Genomic DNA, 20,798 nt, shown 5'->3' with positions numbered 1-20,798 from the left:
CCGGAACTCCGTAGGAGCAACTGCACCTATCAAGGCCTTTCGAAAGCCATCGGGCTGCCGATGCCATAAATTTTGGTTTGCCGACGAGTTCTGTCACAGATGTGTGCAATGTGCAGTTTTGGTTGACAAATTCTAAGAGATGCGAACGTTACAGTTTCAAAGTTCCTAGGAACGCACGTGTAGCCGATGACCCGACGTCATAGTGCTCTACAGCGCGTGTAAGATGATAAGAATGCCCTGGAAGGGTCTGGCCACGGAGTGGGGGAGGTGACGAACCTTCTGGCAAGAGGAATGAGTCGAACAGCTCAGCTCTTACCTCAGAACCTTGAAGGCAGAAATAAAGTCATTTAAAGAAATTTATTCGTAACGTATATATCGTATGAAGCATAAATGGTTTAATTAAATGGTAAAAAAAAAAAAACAGAAAATTCGTCAGAGTGCTCATCAATTTTAAATATTATTGCCAGAATCACGGTAGCCTTTTTACCAATTTGCGAGAATCTTCCCTCCTATCGTACCTATAATTTGACACTCAAACGCGCTGAGAATAACGAACTCCTTAAAGAGTAAATCCGTCTCATAATATTCGACGCTCGCAGATTCCAATTTCTTCGTTGCATACTAATTTTCAAGAGTAAATTTCATCATATGGCTCTTTATCGTTCAAAATTATCGATTAAAAGAATTCATCTGATTCTTAATTCGATGTTATCGTTCGATCGATGATTTTATCAATTTCATCTTATCATAAACGATCTTTAGATCTTCTTATCTGTAATTTTGAAACAATATTAGCGGCACGCGTTTTGGATCGTCCCATGTCCTTCGATGAACACGATTGTTCTCAGCTATTAACAACTAAACCTACCAGCGCCGGTCAAATTGATCGCTCTCGAACTTCTACAGAAATTTAAGCATATTTAAACGTTATCGTATCGCTTCGTAATTTCGGACTTTTCCTAAAACATGCATACAATATATTTTTCGGTATTTACTTTTAGTTTGCTCTTTTATTTTCTAAGAAAAATTTGTATTCTGCCTTGCGTACCGCGAGCGGTCAATTTGACCGGTCGGCAAAATATTTTACTTATTCTTAAAATAAATGCAGTCAGTACAAAGAAAAGGCTATCTCAAGGTCAGACGACAAACAAAATCAGTAGTAACAAATAATAACAGCTGTTACAGCCGTAATTTTGCCATGAAACATAATCCATCCTTCGGTCAAGATGGTCACCAGCTGTCAAGACTCAGGCCAATAATAATCCTAAGGAACCGCCATAAGATTTAGCATTTCTTACAGTCCATTGTTACAAACATTTTACAAGTTGAGAAATTTCTTAGGATTATTGCTCATTGCTATATTGCTACGGGAAAAGCGGGTTTTTCCCAACTCCGCTCTTGAGTAACCGTTGGTGAAGAACGGCCAATACTCATCGCTATTTTTGTATAAATATCGCCGTCACAGACCACATTCTTACTTACTATCGTCCTTTCGACCAGAATATATCTCAGTTTGTTAGTCGATCAGTCTCAGTGTTAAACCCTTTAAATTTAGGGATATCTGATCGTCCACGTCTGCTGCTCGACCTATTCCTTGCACATAAAACATCAAACGGCTTAATAAACTGCCCCGAAATTTTAACGCAATTTGGTCTTCGGATTTCTCCGCTCTCTATTATACACTGTCCCCTTCTCTGGCAAGAATTTCACCCAACTCGCTGCCGGCAACATAATTGTATAATGTAATACATATAATAGGCTCATTACAGACGTAAATTCGTATTGCGACAAGATCAGCTTTTTCTCCTCTTCCAACAGCTTCGGGCGTACTCTACTTTCTCTACTTTCACGCTGATCGTTTTTTCTATCGCATCAATCGTTATACACCACAGAATGTACAGGCTGTAAACAGCAAACAAATAAATAGATATTACATTCCGTCAAAAGTAAGCAGCAACCGTTCGCATAGCGTTCGAGCAATAACGTAGGTGCACGCGTCGCTCATACGGATTCCAAAGACGAACGAAAACCTTTGAATGTCCGTCCCGAAACGCGACAGAAACGGATACAGCGAATACGGCCCCGATAGCTGATAAAAAATAAACGTCAACGTTATCGCCCCTTCGTCTTCGGCGATGATACTCCAGCGAAATTAGCTGTCCAGCTGCGACGGAGGTGTCAATTAACTCCGAGCTAAGATATCGAGTCAAAGTTTCATGCGTTCGGGAGGATCGCGAAAAGAGAAGAAACGAAAGTCAAGCGAAATTGATCGAGAACGATGGAATCGACGTGCGGATGTCGAATGGGATCGATCGAACGATCGAGTCGAGTCGAGTCGAGTCATCGACGGGACCAACGCTCTCGTCTTCTCACGGTTGACAGCGGCAGGTGCGAAGAACCACGCGATCCTCGCGAAATAATTCGGCCTACCGATGACACGCGCGGCCCGACAGTGGCGTTCCTCGCTGCGTCCACGGCCACGGCTCGCAGAGCCGGAATGATCGCCACCTGCCTGCGCTCCACCCATCGACAACGATCCAGCGTAAATATTCCGAACCTTGACTCGCAGAGAAACTCGTTCGAATCGTGAGAAAGAGCCACTCATCGGAAATAACTCGGAGATAATCGAGCGAAACGATCGACGTTTCCAATCGAATGTTATTCGCGTTTTTCGTTTACTGTCTCCAGGTAGCCTTATACGTATACCGCGCACACGTGTATTCTATCTCTAAGGTGGAACGTTCTTTCGCGTAAGTAGTCTAATAGTAAGTGCCCGAACAACGTAACGACGAATATAAGATTCGAATAACGCGTACAAGTGGCCATTGAATGATTCGTCGTTGGAGTTCGTTCGTCTCGGAGTTAGTTCTCGAAAAAGTCGTGTTTGAAAATGAATGAAGCGTTCTTGAACGTAACTAATTCTGCACTGGACAGCACGAAGCAATCAACGATCCCAAATCTAAATTCGGGACTGATCGGACCTGATCCCCCGATCGAAAAGGATCGTTTGCTTCGAGAGGCAAGAGGCGATCTATCGGTGGGGAACTCGTGTTATCGATTCGCGTATTCTAAATTCAGGCTAATTGGCAATGAAACGATAAAATCGCATCCCATCGGGTAAGGAATACCTCTGCGACGAAAGTTCTGTAGGAAATTAACCGTTCGACCGATCATAGAACAAGGCGCGTTCGATATTGCCCATTAGTACGATTTTTATCTATTTTCTCTCGTTGTTATCCATACAAAGTTTGAATTGGATTTTCAAGAACGTATATCGATCCAGGGACGAAAGACGTATCATGTACATATACATATAAGTACGTATGTATATACGTACGTGGAAATCCATATGCGTTGGTCGTTCGCGCAATTACGCGCTTTTGTGATTCGAGTCAACGATACGGATTCGCAACAGGCGTAAAACGTGACTATCGACTGAGGGAATCAAGGGAGGAGGAAGACAAAACGAAACAGGACTGCGAGCGCATGCTTCGCGAACACGCGCATACATACAGCCACGAATAGACGGAGGGGGGATAAGAGAAAGAGAGAAAGAGGGATGAGCAAGGGGTAGGGAAGAGCAAGGACATATGGCAAAGCTTTAATAATTGAAGCTGACACTGGCGCAGATGGGAACGCAGCCGCACGGTCCGCCCATCAAATATTTAGAGATTATAAAGTACGCACACACGTACACACACATAAGCGCCACACATGCTAGCACGACGTCGTTTATATGTTTCCTCGTAAACGCGTGTCCGCGTACGTACATCGCGAAACGAATAATCGCGAAAGTCGTCCAAACGAGTACATAAGCCGGTAAAGCTATTGAAATACGGACTTTCGATTTGCGATCGTTGCTTCATCGCGACGATTAAGCAGTAAGATTTATATCGTGTATTAGCGGTTAAGATGGAAGGAGTAAACAAAGAAGAAGATAACGGAACAAGGTGTGGAAGAAATAACAAAGATTGGAAGATCCGATTAGAGGGCTGACGGAAATGATAGTTTTAGAAAAGAACTTCTAGCGTAGACTCTTAGTGCGTAGTATAGTAACCGGGTTAACGATAGCGTACGAATAAAGCGTAAGAAGGATAAGCGAGAAGATCGGACGTGGAGGCGTGCGGTTGGAAAAATTGCAACCATGTCGTATTCCTCGGCCGCGAGGACAAAATCAAATAAATTAGTAACGTTATTATTACTATGTATTAGCGTGCGACTGACAGTCGTGAAGCAAGAGCAACGGCAGGTGCATGCGCCGCTACTTACGACAGTGGGGATACTGACAAATCGCAACTCGCCCTCGGAAAAGAGAAGACCGTTGCCAAACTTGCCCGACAGGTTACTACCGCATACACGCGCGAAACGCCACCGTCGATCGCTTCTAAGGACCGCGTCAGCTCCACGGTGTTCGTCTTCCAATTCTTTCGAGCGATATACCCTCGTTCCGATTCGCGCATCTCGCGATCGCATTCTTCCGACGAATACGTCGGACGACAGGGACAGGACGAAGAGTAGAAACAGGAGGAGAAGAAGAATTCGAACGATTGGAAAATAAGGGAAAGAGAGAAAGGATGAAACGTCGTTGCCGATGGTTCCTGACAGGTTCGGTAGGGCAGATCGGACGATAGAACTCGGTCGAAAACGCTCGTCTCGCGAGGACAGCGGTCGGTGCCCTTGGGAATTTCCTTGGCCTTTTTCGTCACATCTGGTAGACACACGTATCCCGACAAATCGGATGGTCCGCCAGTTTCGTCGTCCTCTCTCTCTTTAATACCCTTAAGGCACCCCTATCCGCGCATATGTTTCGCAGATACCATACGAGCACGTTCGCACCAGGGGTTCCCTCGGTCCTTTTTCTCAAGACTCAACCTTTTCATGAAATCATACCTACGTGAAAGCCTTCGAAACTTGTGTGCCAACACGTGCTTACGAATGTGCCGAATCCGAATTTACGCAGCAAGCGATCGTTGGATCGAACGGCCAATTTTATAACGATGTAATCAAAGATGACTCGCACTGTGGATTTTCACGCGACGCGGCCAATCGTTTGTATATCTTCTTAACGCTAGCGCATTGTTCCGAACGATTTTGACGTAATTGCATTTTTCTAACGTTAGAAGTGTCTCTTATCGGTGTGCATCATTTTTTTCCTCGATCTCGCGTTAAACGTTTCTTTAGAGCATTGTAACTCTTTTAGTTCGCGCGAAATGAAAATTCGAAGCATAAAAATTCGAGAATCGCAACGGGATCAAGGATGATCTGCGCGGGATGTCAAATCTCGAAAGCTACGGAAGTCGTCGCACGATCGACGATCGCTCGTCGTGAAAACGATATCATGGAGTAACGAGTGATTCGCGATAGAATGCGATTACCGGTTTACTCGGATCCGTTCGAGAACAGTTGCAACGCGTGATAGCGGCTACGGTATCTCTCGATTGGCACGCGTTATCAGGAGTATCGATCGCGCAACGATCGATTCGATTTCACGCGTTTCGTTACAACGTCGTCGAACAACGAAGAACCCGACCAAAAGTTGCGATTAGTTATGGTACCTACGTATACACGTACGGTTGAACGTACGGACGAATACCACCCGTGTCGAGCCGAAACAGGGATTAAGACCTCGCGGTTCAAACAGATGGCGAACATACGCCCGTATGACACATCCCGGTCATACCGAGCGTACCCTGCACGATAAAGGAGGAACTGGGATTTTTCGAGTCGTAAACGTCCGAACAACGGTAGAAACCCGAGACGACCTTCTGCCATTTTTGCCGATTACCCTCGTAAAAACCATTTGTTCGAACAGAAATAACAAGACGGCAACTGGTACCAAGAAGAAGTTGAAAAACAAAGATACGCCAAAACGATCTGAAAAGAGCAACCGAGAGAATCGTTTCGCCGTGCCGAAGATTCACGATTCGTGGTTAAACCGCCTCTCGTGACCATGTAACCACGATTAGGCTCTATCAGACAGATTTCAAAAATGGAGCAAAGTTAGGAAACGAAGAAGGAAAGGTAATACGTTTGAAAAACTGTAAGAATGACAGATAGGTAGGTAGGTGGGTGGGTGGGTAGGTAGGTAGGTAGGTAGGTAGGTAGATTGGTAGGCAGAAATAGGTAGGTAGGTAGATAGGTAGGTAGGTAGGTAGGTAGGTAGGTAGGTAGGTACGTAGGTTTCCGCTAAACACCGAAGAGAGATTCTCGGTCGTAAACGGTGGCCGACAAACCGGAGTCTCGTAGGCTCGCGTTTCTTTCGCATGCGTAGCACCGCGACACCGGCGCGGCATTACGATCCGCCGCGGGTGGTTGACTCGAAATCGAGTCGACGATGTTTGAAACATTTGCGCGGCAACGAAAGATCGAGTGCGAGAGAGGAGGAAGGAATCGAAGGAGCGCAAAAGGAAAGGCACGAGACGGCCACGAGAAGGGAAGAAAGAGCGAGACCGGTGTGATGAGGTGAGGCATGGGGCAGAAAGGAGAGGAGAGGAGAGGAGAGGAGAGGCCGGGAAGAAAGATGGACGGCGCGGCATGGCGCGACACGACGCACGGAGAAACCGAGTCAAACTCTCGGCCGGCTGGCGCCGTTCTGTCGGCCCCCGCTGCCTCTTGCCGCCAACAATGCGCGCCGTACACCTCTTCCCCGTTTGTTTCGCCTGCCATCGTCACCAACGTCAGCGCCAACACCAGTACCTGTAGTACCGACACCAGCACCGTGACATCGCTGTTCTTACTACCACCATCGCTCATCGTCGTCGACGATAACGCTACTAGTGTGGGATACTCCTTATAGCGAGATGCTTGACCCCGTTGAATCGCAAACTGAATACCGTGCTCGAAACTCATCCGTGTCGTGTGATCCGATCGAGTTTCCAAGCGCGGCGAGACGATGCTTACTCGACTTTCGGGCGCCTCCGCGCGCCAGTATTGGTGCTAAAGTCGATACACGCGATACATTCTCGGACGGAGCAAAGTGGTGCGGAGGCTGAAAAAGGAACAACGTCCGGTGCATTGGTAGTGGTGATGGTATCCGTAGAATCGATGGTATCGATACCAGTGGTGGTGTGCAATGGAAATGGTAGTGGTAGTGGTAGTAGTAGTAATGTAGTGGTAGTAGTAGTAGTAGTAGTAGTAGTAGTGGTAGTGGTGGTAACGTTAGAGGCAGCAAAGTCACTGCAGGCAGACCAGTTGGGACTCCATCGTACGCGCGTGAGATGAAAGAGGCTCGAACGCACGAGGAGAGTTAGTACGTCGTCGACCGCGCTCGAGTAAGGACGCGTTCTGCTATAGCAGTTGTCTTTTTCGGTTTTTGGACTCGAACCAACTTCGTACCAACGTACGCGAATAAAATCGTGATCGTGATTTTCTTTCTTCCTCCGTGATTTCCATATCTTTCGATGGTTGTTCGTAAGAACGCGACGACATTTGAGAGCACAGACTCGTAGAAAGTGTTGGAAGAAGAGAAAGAAAGCGAAAGCGATAGCGGGAAAACTTAAGAAGGAAGAGAGAAGAAATTGTTGAAGCAACAAGGCGAGGGAAGAAAGACGCGAAGCGTGCAACGCGATTACGCGGTAGCCCGTGTACCTATTCGCGGCACGTGCTCGTAGGATTCACTACAAAAAAAAAAAAAAAAAGTAGTGCATGAACGGGTGAAGTAATGCGCGTGTGGTGATCAAGAACAAAGAAGACGGTGCTCAACGCGCGCTCTAACGCGCCTTCGTGTCTCCAATTAGCCACCAAAATGACCAATCGCGTTGTGGAATCAGCCTCCGAATTGTCGGCTTTGATGAAAGGTGACTATCTCTTTCAAAATACAGCTTAATCCCGATGCAGCGTTCCCGTTGATTAACGCCGATCATCGACACGGTCCCTTTAACCCGTTGCGGGTTAACACTCGGTTTTATTCGCGCGATCACGATCTCTCGATCAATTTCACGATTTTTTAAATCGACCAATTTCAATCTCGTTTACGATCGTCCACGATCACGTAGAAATATCGATGCGAATATTAAAACTCCTGCAACTTGGTTTTCGTCGACGCTACGATATTTATCATATCGTTCCGGATACTTAGCACGAGGAGGATCGTAAACGTTAACGCAATACGAATGTCGTTGTTATTGTGGTGGTCGTCGTTCGGTCGATTGATAGTCTGTCCGTGGTGGGAGTCGCGAAGAACGATAATTATCATTATGAACGGCGCCAGTCGTCTCCGAGCGAGAGATCGAGTGCCTGAGCACCAGCAGCACCGAGTCATGCGGCTGTGAAACCGACTTCGCGGAGAAGAAAGATTGTATAGCCTCGCTACAAGGGGAGCTGAGACAGAACACGATCCGTGGAAAACGGTAAGACAGCGGAAGGGAGAAGTGACAGTCGATAGAAAAGGAGAATGCGAAAGAGAGATAGGGCGCGGCGGCGCCAGCGTGGGTTGGCTCACACGACTAGCAGGCGAATCGACTTGCACGAAACAAACGACCTCTTGACCAAACTTGAAACTTCTTACCGTCTAATCTCCCTGTACACTTCTGTTCCACGAACTTTACTTCTTCCCCCTGTACTTTTTTTATTTACTTCTTTCATCCTCCTTCCCTCTCTATTTTCCATTCTATTCCTTTTTCTTCCACTTTCGTTTCTCATTCTCTCGTATCGTCGCCGAAGCGTTCATTAACGTTTTGCCCTTTAAAAAGTCTTTCCTCCGCTCAGGTTAACGAACAATAATTACTCATGGTGAATATTGCCGCCTATATGCGTGACCATAATGGGCGCTCACTCAGTAACACAAAAGAAGGTGTTTTATAACCGATCGAGTAACGTTTGCCCCGGGCTAACACCGACTATACGGAAAAAGGAAAGAAGCAAAGGAAAAGAATAACCGAACGATCGGTTTTCGGGGCGATCGTCTCCACTCGACTTAGGTTCCATCGAGCCTAAATCGTAACGAAGTAAACGCGTTTACGAGATTAGCGACCGAAACGAAGATCTTTTATAGACGTGCCCGTGTAAATTATTGTTCGTTGTTTCTCTCGTAAAAAAAAATTCGTCCCTTCGATATCGTAGAAGATCGGTCAACGACAGGATTTCTTGAATTAAGACCGTCCCAAGAACGCGATTGCCGGGCTAAACCAAACTCCACAGTCGTAAATTGTCGAGTGTAATCGATACCCTATTGTCCGTAGTTACAGGTACGCACAAGTAGAAAAGAAGAGAACCAATGCTACGGTAAACGTCTAACTTTCCACCCACCTGTGCGCAAAGTCGCACCTGCTACCTGAACCGGACCTCTTCCGTCCTCGGACCCGTTCCCCGCTTACTCTACCCTCGTTCCCGCGACCACCGATCTTTCCAGCCACCTTGTTGCTTACCGCTTACTATTTGCCACTACCAATTCTCTGAAAAGTCTCTCTCCGTTCCGTTTCTCCCACTTTTCTTCCATTTAATCTTTCTTCCCGATCCTCTGGATACCGTATGTATATAAAAACTCACGCGGTCGAAAAACATTACGAAACGCCAGGGTGCAAAAGGATTCTGATCGACGACGATAATAGTTTGCAGGCTACCTCTTAGAGAAAAAAAAAAATCAGATACTCGATAGCGCAGGATGCTTCTCGGAGCTCGATAACGCATCACGACTTCGAAGGATGTCGTCTGTCGTCGATCGTATCGTCGTATACGTTGCTGTCTATAAGTTATCGGACGCTCGTTTATTTTAGGCAAAACGATCGGTGGAATTTAGAATGTAAATATTTTTGACATTACATAATCTGGTCATTTCACGCAAACGCTAGATACATGGAACTTACTTCATGGCATAGGATCGTGCATATTTTTGCGGAGGATGATCGGTCGCGTGGTGGTTTCAATGACGAGATTACTCGACGTTGAACCGTTAAATATGTTTAAAATAATTATAAATACAGAGTCAACCGTAGATTGCTCGATACTGGTAGTTAAAAGAATGTTCGCTAAGACGCTCGGTAATAACTGATTCGCTAAAAACTCTGTATTGATCGCTGATAAAATTGCTCGATACTGAGACTGAAAACTGGTCCTCTTACGATCGCGTTCGTTTATTTATACCGGTTTGACGGTTGCGCGTAGCAGCGACATTGTTTCGCCGGAGTTTCTTTATTATTACGTTACGTATATCCTAATGATTTTGATACTTCGAGGCAAACCAACAACATGATTGGAATCGTGCTCTAGCTCATGTGCCGCTACATTTTAATTCGACCGAATAGCTTACGGATAAATAACGAAATTAATCAGAAAAGTCTCGTCTACGTTCTACCTATCATTTTGCTCGAGATAAGAGCAAGTGTTCGGCGACCAAAGTATGGCAGTGCGCATACATACAGTGGCTGGAAAAAGTATTTGCACACCACTGTGTTTACTTTGTATATTGACGTTTGTATATTAATTTTTATATCAATCGGTAGCGTTTCCACGAAACTATACGAATTTGATAATATGAAGATGAAACGTGAAATCCGATAAGAATAACGCTTCGTTGGAAAGTTAGCATACGCGCGAATACTTCTTCCGGTCCCTGTAGGTACGGTATATTCCTCCGATAGAGATTCGGGCGACTATTTGATATCGCAAACGTACTATCGATACCTTGGAATGTTTGTTGTCACGATTACCTTCGAGGATAGAGACTGGGTGTGAAGTAAACATTTGGATAATGCAACTAGAAGGTAATCTCATGCTTATTTTGCAAAAACACGATGCAAGTAAAGTGCGAATCCTATTGAGAACGGAGCTGAATCAAACGATCGACTGAAAGAAGAAAGGAGAAAGAGGAGGAGGAGGAGGAGGAGGAGGAGGAGCCGTGGAAGAAAAGTGGTGAAGTCAAGTCGCAACGTTGACGCGGCGCCAACGCAATCGATTTAAACGTTGCTCTCGCAAAACCATCTGGCGACCGCAGTCTTCGCCTCTTTCTCTCTCTCCCTCTCTCTCTCTCTCTCTCTCTCTGTGCATGTGTCAGAAGCAGCATCTTCTTACGAACAATATCCCATTTAAGTAGAGTGCAGATTTTTATGCAAATTCATACTTCTATGAACCTACTTAAACAAAGTGAATCTAAGTAGATGTTTACTTCATCCTTCGAGTATCATAGCAACTGTCGTTACGCTTCGCATATTTTCTATATTTTTCCACATTATGTGCAATTCGCGTATTTCTGTAATTTCAAATTTTCTACAAACGCATACGCATTTACGGTCCATTAGGTCTATATTGCGCGAATCATTCAACGTGGCATTTATCGTCGGAGTATCCTGTGTCTTCCGATTTGATTTGCGTTTCAAATTACTCGTCGTCGAAATAATTGACACTCTAGATATACACGTGGCTGATACGCGTTTGAATGTTCGTTAGCGCTTCTTCTCTCGATGCGACCACGGCGCTTATTTATAATCTCTGCAAAAGTTGGCGACGGTTTCTTCTCCGCCTTATTTCCAAAGAGCCGCGTCCACGAACGTTACGCTTCACTATTTCTAGGACGTTGAGTCGCATCGCGAAGAAAGAAAACGACCAGCGCATCCACGAGATGAAACGACAGAGCTCTACGTACTACTTACTTACGTTCAACCATAAATTTCGAACAGCGACGCAATGAAATTTAGAATCATCGTCGCGCTCTCAACCCGATTTCTACCTTTAATCTTAACTTCGATTTCCCATTAGGATTACACGCGTTTTACATGTTTATAACGGCGCGTCGTCCAGGCTCGATCGTTTCTTACTTGTCGTCGATGTTCCCCGACGCATATTGATTTTCGTACGAATCGGCCGGCGAAATTCAGACGGAGAATGCAAAGCGAAGATGCGCGAACGTTATAAAAGGAGAAGAAAGAGAAAAGGCGAAGGAGGATCGAAGGACGCGCGAATACGCGAAAAGGAGAAAAAGAGCGTCTGGCAAGGGAGTGTCGGTAGAGGGAAGAAACCGCGAAAGTATCACGCCATCACGTGGCTATCCGTTCGTACGTCCCTGACGAAAATATGATCGGAGATATCCAGTCTGCGGTTAACCGTACGCCTTCGCGCGAGTTTACACAGATGTCCAGATGTTATTTCGGTCTGTTTGAACAATTGCCGAACAAGACGACAAAGATGCATGGCGTAGTACGTGATATTCGCGAACGTAATTTAGGGGTAATCGTACGTCGTGCGTCGAACACCTCTTCCAGCATCGTCCCAAGTTCGGGCAGTAACTTATCATTTTTCCTCTCGTGTTTTCGACGTTTCGCTCGTAGAAGCAAAGTCTGTACGACGTCGACCCTGTGCTTCTTTCCTGCCGCATCTATCCATGCTACGTGATCTTAACGAAATTATGAGAGATTCAATTGTTTTCCGAGGTATTCGATTCTTATAGAAGAGCGTGGGTCCTGGTTTTTCGTATCAACTGTTTCATACGACATTGACACGCGGTAAGCAGCGATTCCGAACTATTTTCGTGGTACGAATAAACTAATTACTAAATATGCGACACACCAGAATATGTATCATATAGATTTGGTTTAAAAAAGGACATTGTCGTTTTTATTTGACAATCTACGGGAAAGGATGCGAGCAGAGACAAACTGACAAAATAATAGGTATCGCGCGTTTTAAAAGTTCTTACGACACATTTCGTTGAAAATCGTCGGCATAGAGCATGCAGAACCAATGAAGAGACGAAAAATCGCGACACGAACTTCCTACGACTATGTAGCGTTGGTTCATTGAAACCAGACAGATGCCTGATGTGAACGACAGAAAGAGCGAGAGAAAGAGAGAGAGAAGGAGAGAGCGGTAATCTTATCGTAACGATAAGTCCTTTAAAGACACGGTCGAACCGCCACCAGGTGTGCGCAAGCTGTTATCATCCAACACGCAGAGTGTTATCCTTGATGGAATCATCCAGGATAATCGTTCGTGTTTCCAACGCTCGTTAAAATATTCGGTAATTTGGTAATACGTTCACGCGCGATAGTTTATGCTATCCGATATTAAGCGTTTCGGAAGTTGGACCCAATCGCTTTGCCATTCTATCATTTGTTATATCTCGGTTGTGAAGTATTATTTAACTATTAAGATACGACGTAAACATATATCGATGGAAAGTGGAAAATCGTGCGCGAATAGGAAACCGCGAATATCCGGTGAGCGGAGGCAATCTTTCGTAGCATTTTCTCTTCCGCGTCATTTTATTCTTACGATGCGTAAATTAACAAAGACAATGCCGAACCAGAAGAGCAACGCGACGTAACGCGACTGGTATAACATACAACGTAGCTATCGATGCGTAGGTCGACGATTAAACGGTTTTTTATCGAAAAGGTGAAATATATAATGCAAATAGGTTGTCGAAAAAGTTTCTTTCGTTTTATAAGAAAATAATAAATAAACATTATTGCTACAAAATGGATCATATGTAATTCGATAAAATAACATAAAAGAAAAAAATGTCGCGTATCTATCATTTCCCTATAAAACGAAAGAAACTTCTCGGACAACCTAATACTTAAGTAAATGCACGTGAAGCGGACACAGAGAACGAAACGAAACGAAAAGAGAGAACAAGAACTTGCGCGTACTACGTCTAACGTTAAAAGAGCTGCCAATGTATACCGACTTGTACATACCGACTGACTGAACGACATACCGAACATGGAAATGCGTAGAATCGTCTTATTTCAGACATTGGCAAAACTAGACTAGGCGGAAAACGAGACGAGAAGAAACAAAATATGTCTTGCACGAGATAACACTAAATAGGAAAATCAACAATGTTCGTACTCCGAATCGTCGTTCAGATCGATTGGCAGAAAAAGACGGAGGTCAAAGAATATTTATTCGCGAGCTTTTGTCATTTTCTCTTGCCAGCAGTTTAAGACGGAAAATTAGAAGCCGTAGTCGGTCGGCGTAATTCAACCGCGAACTCTTGTGTAACTCTTACAAAATGTTGCTATCTGTTTTTCATTTCAGTCGGCGTGATGTCCAGCTCCGACAAAGATGCCGGCTTCTGTAGCGGCGGAGACGAGGACGACATATCCGACCTACGCTCGCCAAGCGCCTCGGAGGATAGCCTAGAAGTGCAAGTAACGCCGATATCGTTGAAAAATAAAAGAAAGTTGGCGGAACCACGGAAAATTCACGAGCCAAACCCAGCCCCGTTGAAAAAACGAAGGTTCCAACGGATCGAGGAAGAGATCGTACCGGACGAGGAGTCGACCAGAACGCTTCGATCACCGAGCCCGTTTCGACCATGGAGCTATACCAGCAGCAAGACCATCGATGCGAAACTTTCTTTACCGATTACAACCGCAGAGAGATCTACGGCTAACCAACCAACAACCTGCGTTTTTTCCTTGCTAACGAACGTGCCATCGCCAACGATTCACGTTTCAAATCGAATCAACCATCATCATCATCATCACCACCATCACCATCATCATCGTCACCGACACCACCAACGTTATTGTCAAACCAACGACCGTGATCGCAGCAGCGGTAACGACAACGTTCGACAAGGTAATTCGGATCGTAGCCACGATTCCGACGACGGTGATACGTGCGAAGACACCAAAGAGTCGCAAAGTCGGGACGGTTCACCCAGCGGAGTACGACAGTCGACGCAAACGCGTACACCTCGAGCTGAGAAGCGAGAACTATCTCGTCAAAAATTTGACAACGCTACCACCCCGTGTGCAATTTCTACGTCCGATACAGCCATAGCGTCATCGCCTATGACACTGTCTTCGATCGCGCATCCCAGACTACAAGAGGAACCTCTGTCACTCGTGCTGAGAGGCGATGTAACCGCCAGAGTACCGTCGCATCCAGCGGTAAACGGTAACTACGAGAAAACCTGCTCGTATCCCGTAGAACGTACGAACGTTTTGACTACCTCGTCATTGTCTTCGTCTCTGTTATCGTCGTCGTCGTCGTCGTCGTCGTCGTCGTCATCTTCGTCGTTGTCCTCAACGTCGTCTTCGTCTTCTACCTCCTCCTCTTCGTCGTTATCATCGGCATCGTCCTCGTCGTCGTCGTCTTCATCTCAGTCGTCTCACCATCAGCAAATTCATCGATCCTGCTCGAGCAACGGTAATTCTTGCTCGACGACAGGGACAACGGCCGCAATGATAACAGCGGTGGTAAGCACACCGACGACTACGATGACGAACGTGCAGAGTAGTCAGACGAGGCAACATCCAACGGCGGGACAACAGAGAAACTATAAAAACATGACACGCGAAAGGAGAATAGAAGCAAACGCCAGAGAACGGACAAGGGTGCATACTATAAGCGCTGCATTCGATACGCTTAGGCGTGCTATTCCTGCGTATTCGCACAATCAAAAGCTGTCGAAGCTATCCGTGTTAAGGATCGCGTGTAGTTACATCATGACGCTGGGGAAAATCGTCGATACTGCGGAAGGCGAGACGACCAACGGCGCCTCGTTGGGAGCTTGCGTGGATCTTGTATCTAAAACTATTCAGACAGAGGGCAAGCTTAGAAAGAGAAAAGAAGACTGAGCTGCACGTACGCTTTGAAGTTCGAAAACATACGCAAGACAATATGTATGTATATTATTGTATATGTATACGTATAACGAACGTTGACCATCAGCGAACCCACCGATCGTTAAAAATTCAAATGACGATAGTAGATGACTAAGTACCCTTCGGCGAAGAAATTCCTTTCTCGTCGGTCGAATCAGCAATTCGATGAAATCGTTTTGATTTCGGATGCAAACTTCTTCGTTTGTTCGTTCGAGTCGTGAATCATCGATGGTTAGCCGATAAACGATAACAATGATGGTAGTAACGGATAAGTAGTGAATAATATGTATAGTAGAACCGATTGCGGAAAGCAAGAATACGCGATCCCGAATCGAGAGACGGGCGTGAAACGTGGAAGCGAGGCGTGTAATAAAACGTTGCGCAGCATAAAAATAGCTTTTCACGTTGTTTCGACAAAACGCGCATTTACGATGCGAACAATGCGTGTGCGTTTCGATGGAGCGCGTGAAATCGTACAATTTTACGTTGTAAGACTACCACGAGCCTGTGCACACGTTCGTATTTACTTCTATCGAGATTCGAATAAATAAAAGGAGAAACAAACGTAAACAAATTTTTGCCAATTTATTGATAAAAAAGACAAGACACTCCTCGTCCTTCGTATCCCTAATGGTTAATGGATGGCTAGACTGTATGTATTAATGCAAATTCATATTTTTACGAATATAATTAAAAAACCAGAATTCGGATAAAAAACTGTTTTGTCTATAAAACATCATAAAGGCAGTATGCTTTGAATATTTCATATATTTTTGCATATTATGTACAGTTTTGCATCTCCAAATTTTCCATAGAAAATGTTATATATAGAAATCCACAGTTTAGATATTGCGGTAAAAACGCGTCGTGATTTGGTCTACTGTGATTTTCTCTGAATGATACGCGTTTCCGCAAACAAATCCATCGATCGATCGCAATGTCTGCTTCTAAGAAATCGTGTACGTTATCGATGCCACTCATTGACAAAAGTGCACGCGTATTAGATCACGAAATCCCGCACATAGTTGCAATCTAATGGACGGACGACGATTCGATATTGGATACCAAAGCGAAAATCCGAACGAAACGCGAGAAACGTTAGCACTTATCGCGCGCGTTTATAAGTCCAAGGCTAAAAAAACGGACCATGATGTAAGTACATGCACGCTGTGCCAACGTCCGACATCGTTCATCGTGTATGCAACATATACTTCCGATACACGAAGGAATCGTATACGCGCACCTGCTAAGAAACAGAGGCAGCTGCATTTTATCATTTCACGAGTTTCGCTTAATTTTTGGAGGTTACACGAGGCGAATAATAATCACTCGCGCTGTTCTCGTTACACGTGCGATGTGTAAAAAAAAAAAAAAAAAAAAAAAAGGAATACGCGAACAATGAAATCGGTGAAAGGACAGAATTGCTTCTTTCTATTGCTCTTATATTCCTATTATCTATCTTTGCTGTCGAATAACGGCGAATCATACGTTGATATCAAAACGTCGATTTTACCGATTCGTTTAATATCCCGATTTGAATAATTACGGTGTAAACACGTATTTAGTTGTTAGTGGTGAATCATGAATCATGAATCCGTGAATGGTCCGGTCAATCGTGGTAGCGAGACACGTCATAGCTCATGGGCATAAGATCGAAAAACGAAAGGAGTCGCGGAATTTAGGTAGAGAAAGAGGAAGAAAAGGGAAGAAAGAGAGCGGCGAGCATATACGTAAAGCAAGATTAACGAGGCGAAATACTGTCTGGTGGGAGGTTGCCAGAGCGTTGGCGCCAGCTGACCACCGTCGCGTCGTCGGACGACCTACGCGAATGTGTACGCGTGTACACTACTACCACGGACCACCGTTCCGCTTCTCTCAACGATTCAGTCGACTTCTTCGGAGATGACGCGCGCACGCGCGCGCATATTCGCTAATCACCTTATTCTTACTTCCTATTTTTCTTCGCGTTTCTTAATTACGTTGCCAGATTTTTTCTTAAGATGGTTGTCAATGAGAATTCTGATAGCTTCGATCATCGAGTATTATCCGAAACATCTGTTCCAACTACACATACATACACACACGCGTATATTACTAGTTTTGCAATTCGCAACATCGCGACAGCACTCTTCGTAATCTTGTCCAAGTTTCTGCGTTCATAGAAATCACCTGTATTTACTAACGTGTTTGCGAATTTAGCGACCATCGGTACGGCTACGTTTGTATATACACGCATACATTGAAACGAACGTAAGCATAAACGCGCAACAAACAAATGGCGTAAATAGCGCGTGACAGGATATCGATATCTGCTCTGTTTAATTAACGCAACATCAACTACGTCAGCAGTCCCAGAAATTGCACGAGATCGCTAAAATGTATGACTACCACCCCGTTAGATGCGAATGTTCATCACGATTCCAAGTAATTCGTCTTTCCGCTTGACGATATATCGTCGTGTTACGCATTTAAACCTTCCAATCGGTGGCAATCATCTAATCTCGTTCCTCCCACATTCTCCTTTACTAAACTAGTACCCCGAATGTATTACTCGGAAAAATAGTGTAACAGAAGGAACAGGCAAAAAATCAAACGGGAGGAATAGGAAAAACTATAGACGAAGAAGACAAGTGTAAAGTTCAAACTGTCGATCGAAAAGTAATAATCGATTACAGAAACAGGTTAGAAGTTAGAACCGATTAGAAGCGAGAGCGGGTCACAACTTGTTTGCTATCTGGCTCTGTCTATTGGCCGCGAGCATCCAGTGCATGCGTGTCTGTTCACGTATATGTATATGTATATACTTCTCGTATAGTCGGTGCGAGAGTGATTTTGTATATAGGATGCGACAATGTGGCGCCAAGCTCTCGCAGCCAAGCCAGTTTCTACTATATACGCATACATATACATACCACTCTTTCGCTCTGATCTGTGCGCAGACGATGCGACTATGCAGGGTGTTTAAGACGCGACCAGTCAACCAGTTGTTTCGCGTCTTCGGCAAAAACATGATGAACACAACCACCGAACACTCTTTTTTCCACACGAACACCACTTGACACACGACGGCATATCCTTTATTCCCATCGATCCTTCCATGCTTTCCATCTATACATTTACTTACCAAATCACCATAAACATCGATTCACATAATCGTTATCAATATCGTTATTCTTTAGCGAAGCTGTTCATTCATATTCGATCGAAGATCAAACGATTCGATCGATCGAGTCACGTGTGTTCTTCAACCAACGCAATATTTATCGAACAAGTGCAAACGAACGATCGAGCGTATTTTTTAAATTCAAAATAGAAAGTACCGTTATTATGTTGTAATATACAATTAGCGATGTAAAGTGTGTATCCGTACACGAACGTAACGCACAACATTGAGTGTGTGAAAACGACGCTATATTTTCCCAAAATACAATTTTAAATTATATACTAGCGATATCTGGTGGTGACGGAAGAAAACTGCGACTGGTTTATCGACTGATACGTATGTCGATTATATGAAATTTCTCGAAACTAGCTCCCTCTTCAACGTCTTCGTGTCAACGATTGGCATTGTAAATTGTAAACGATGTTGATATTACTGCATGTCTGTGATACATCTTTCAAGTGCATCACTCGAATGCCAAAGCGAACTGTGTCAAGAAATATTGCAAATTTTCTCTACGACAGAATACTTCTATGAGATATTTTGTCCATCGTATTCTATAAAATGAGTAAGCGATACACATTATTATTGTTAGCGATTGTATACGCGTTCAAATGATAACATGATCTGTTAGGTTCGCAAAATAGCAGAAGGGTTAGGTCACAACAGATTTTATCGCAACCGGTCCTCAAAAAACAACGTACGGATGATACTGCTGGTATTTTCCTTTCTCAGCCTACTGCAAGTACAAGTGCAAACATACCTCTTTCAAATACCTCTCCTAGTCGCGTAATTTCCGAAGATGACGATCAACTTGTTAATAGCGTAATACGATATCTTCTTATATTGGACGGAGGAAAACAGATTGTCAATAAAACTCGTATAATAAAAAATGTTTTTGGAAATCGAGGAAGACGTTTTCCTTCAGTAATGAACAAAGCAAAAAGTTTGTTATCAAAGGTACAAGTAAAACTATGACTTCCTGTTGTAATCAAAGTTTTAAATATATCCATGTGTTTATAGGTGTTTGGTTATGAACTGGTAGAACTCGAAGGTAACAAATATATGCTGGTAAATAAAATAAAGAATGAATTACCACATATTTGTCCTCTTGGAACCGAAGGTAGCCAACAAGTATTGTTATTCATAGTGCTTACTCATATCTTCATGCTTCAAAACTCCTGTAGCGAAGGTAGTAATGCCATGTGAAATATATAATGTTGTTTGAGAATGATCCTAATTTCTATTTATGTTCTTCAAATTATTTCAGAGTCTTTGTCGAATTTTCTTGCGAATTTAGATATTCCTTATGCAGATAACAATCAACATGTTTACTTTGGTAATGTCAAGTACTTGATAAACGAGGTAAAATATACAGTCTGAAAAATAGAGGCAAGTTAGAAAAATTACAAATCTAGTGTGAAATAGGAATTGAGGTGAAATTAATTTGCTGACAGGTTTTTGTTGCTCAAAAATACCTTGACAAAATAACTATGGAAACAATAAATTTAACTAAGATAGAGTTTAAATGGGGTCCTCGTGCAGAGCATGAATTTTCTCAACGTGCTGCTTTGGAATTCATGTCTGAGGTGAGAACATGTTTTAAATTCAATTTAAACATATATAGTCTTTTCAATGATAAAAGTTATGTGTCTATAACAGGTATACAATGGACGTCCAATAAAAAGCTGGCAATTGCAATTTCAAGCTTTAACTGCTCAAGAAAAATTAGATAGATAAATTTCACGGACGTATCATTGCAAATGTGATAAAGAGGAACAGATTGCCATATTTTAAACAATAATCTATTTATAAAATGTACTTTTTTCAAATATAGAGATTACCTACAAATGAATTTTGCTTGTAACAAAAATATCATTTTGCAAAAATAGCAAATTGTAACAAAAATTTTTCATAGCATAAATTTCGAAATAATTTTAAGCTTAAGACAAGCATTACGATCCAATTCGTCGAACAACTAAAGGAATAATCGACGCTTAAAATGTTTACAAACGTCCCTGAGTGCAGCCGTAAAACTGCGATGCGAGATTAAAACACGCGCATGTGTATATGTGCAGTCTCCGAGT

At 43.7% G+C, this 20,798-nt stretch overlaps 2 protein-coding genes and 1 long non-coding RNA gene across 5 annotated transcripts; 2 read left to right on the top strand and 1 right to left on the bottom strand.

The window, feature by feature from the left end:
- Positions 1-19,035, bottom strand: LOC117235631. Of its 2 annotated transcripts, none has more exons than XR_004493705.1 (2): positions 18,676-19,035; positions 1-324 (listed from the first exon to the last, which is right to left on the bottom strand). It is a non-coding gene; the product is annotated as an uncharacterized LOC117235631 (long non-coding RNA). The 2 variants fall into 2 exon arrangements; XR_004493706.1 differs by lacking the exon at positions 18,676-19,035 and adding an exon at positions 18,464-18,579.
- On the top strand, positions 6,177-16,121 carry LOC117235625 (uncharacterized serine-rich protein C215.13-like). Of its 2 annotated transcripts, none has more exons than XM_033497839.1 (2): positions 6,177-7,796; positions 13,975-16,121. In XM_033497839.1, exons 1-2 carry the CDS (start codon positions 7,745-7,747, stop codon positions 15,522-15,524), a joined length of 1,602 nt encoding a protein of 533 aa, XP_033353730.1. In that variant the 5' UTR covers positions 6,177-7,744; the 3' UTR covers positions 15,525-16,121. The 2 variants fall into 2 exon arrangements, with proteins under 2 accessions (XP_033353730.1, XP_033353731.1); XM_033497840.1 differs by lacking the exon at positions 6,177-7,796 and adding an exon at positions 7,967-8,348.
- A 58-nt stretch (positions 19,036-19,093) lies between the features above and the next one.
- On the top strand, positions 19,094-20,566 carry LOC117235628 (non-structural maintenance of chromosomes element 3 homolog). Its single transcript, XM_033497844.1, has 6 exons — positions 19,094-19,279; positions 19,346-19,671; positions 19,735-19,903; positions 19,982-20,076; positions 20,169-20,300; positions 20,374-20,566. Exons 1-6 carry the CDS (start codon positions 19,276-19,278, stop codon positions 20,449-20,451), a joined length of 804 nt encoding a protein of 267 aa, XP_033353735.1. The 5' UTR covers positions 19,094-19,275; the 3' UTR covers positions 20,452-20,566.
- The last annotated feature ends 232 nt before the right edge of the window (positions 20,567-20,798 follow it).

The sequence above is a fragment of the Bombus vosnesenskii genome, unplaced genomic scaffold (genome assembly GCF_011952255.1).
Source record: "Bombus vosnesenskii isolate JDL3184/JDL3185 unplaced genomic scaffold, Bvos_JDL3184-5_v1.1 scf7180000013316, whole genome shotgun sequence".
In the NCBI taxonomy this organism is placed as follows: Eukaryota; Metazoa; Arthropoda; class Insecta; order Hymenoptera; family Apidae; genus Bombus; species Bombus vosnesenskii.
The sequence above is the reverse complement of the archived record's forward strand: the minus strand, read 5'-3'. Positions and strand labels throughout refer to the sequence as shown.

What these genes read in the sequence shown, in the direction of transcription:
- LOC117235625 (XM_033497839.1), top strand. Translation starts at nt 7,745, where the DNA reads ATGACCAATCGCGTTGTGGAATCAGCCTCCGAATTGTCGGCTTTGATG. An exon ending in ATTGTCGGCTTTGATGAAAG is followed by an intron (nt 7,797 to 13,974) that starts GTGACTATCTCT and finishes TTTTCATTTCAG; the next exon opens with TCGGCGTGATGTCCAGCTCC.
- LOC117235628 (XM_033497844.1), top strand. An exon ending in CAAAAAGTTTGTTATCAAAG is followed by an intron (nt 19,672 to 19,734) that starts GTACAAGTAAAA and finishes ATGTGTTTATAG; the next exon opens with GTGTTTGGTTATGAACTGGT. An exon ending in TCAAGTACTTGATAAACGAG is followed by an intron (nt 20,077 to 20,168) that starts GTAAAATATACA and finishes ATTTGCTGACAG; the next exon opens with GTTTTTGTTGCTCAAAAATA.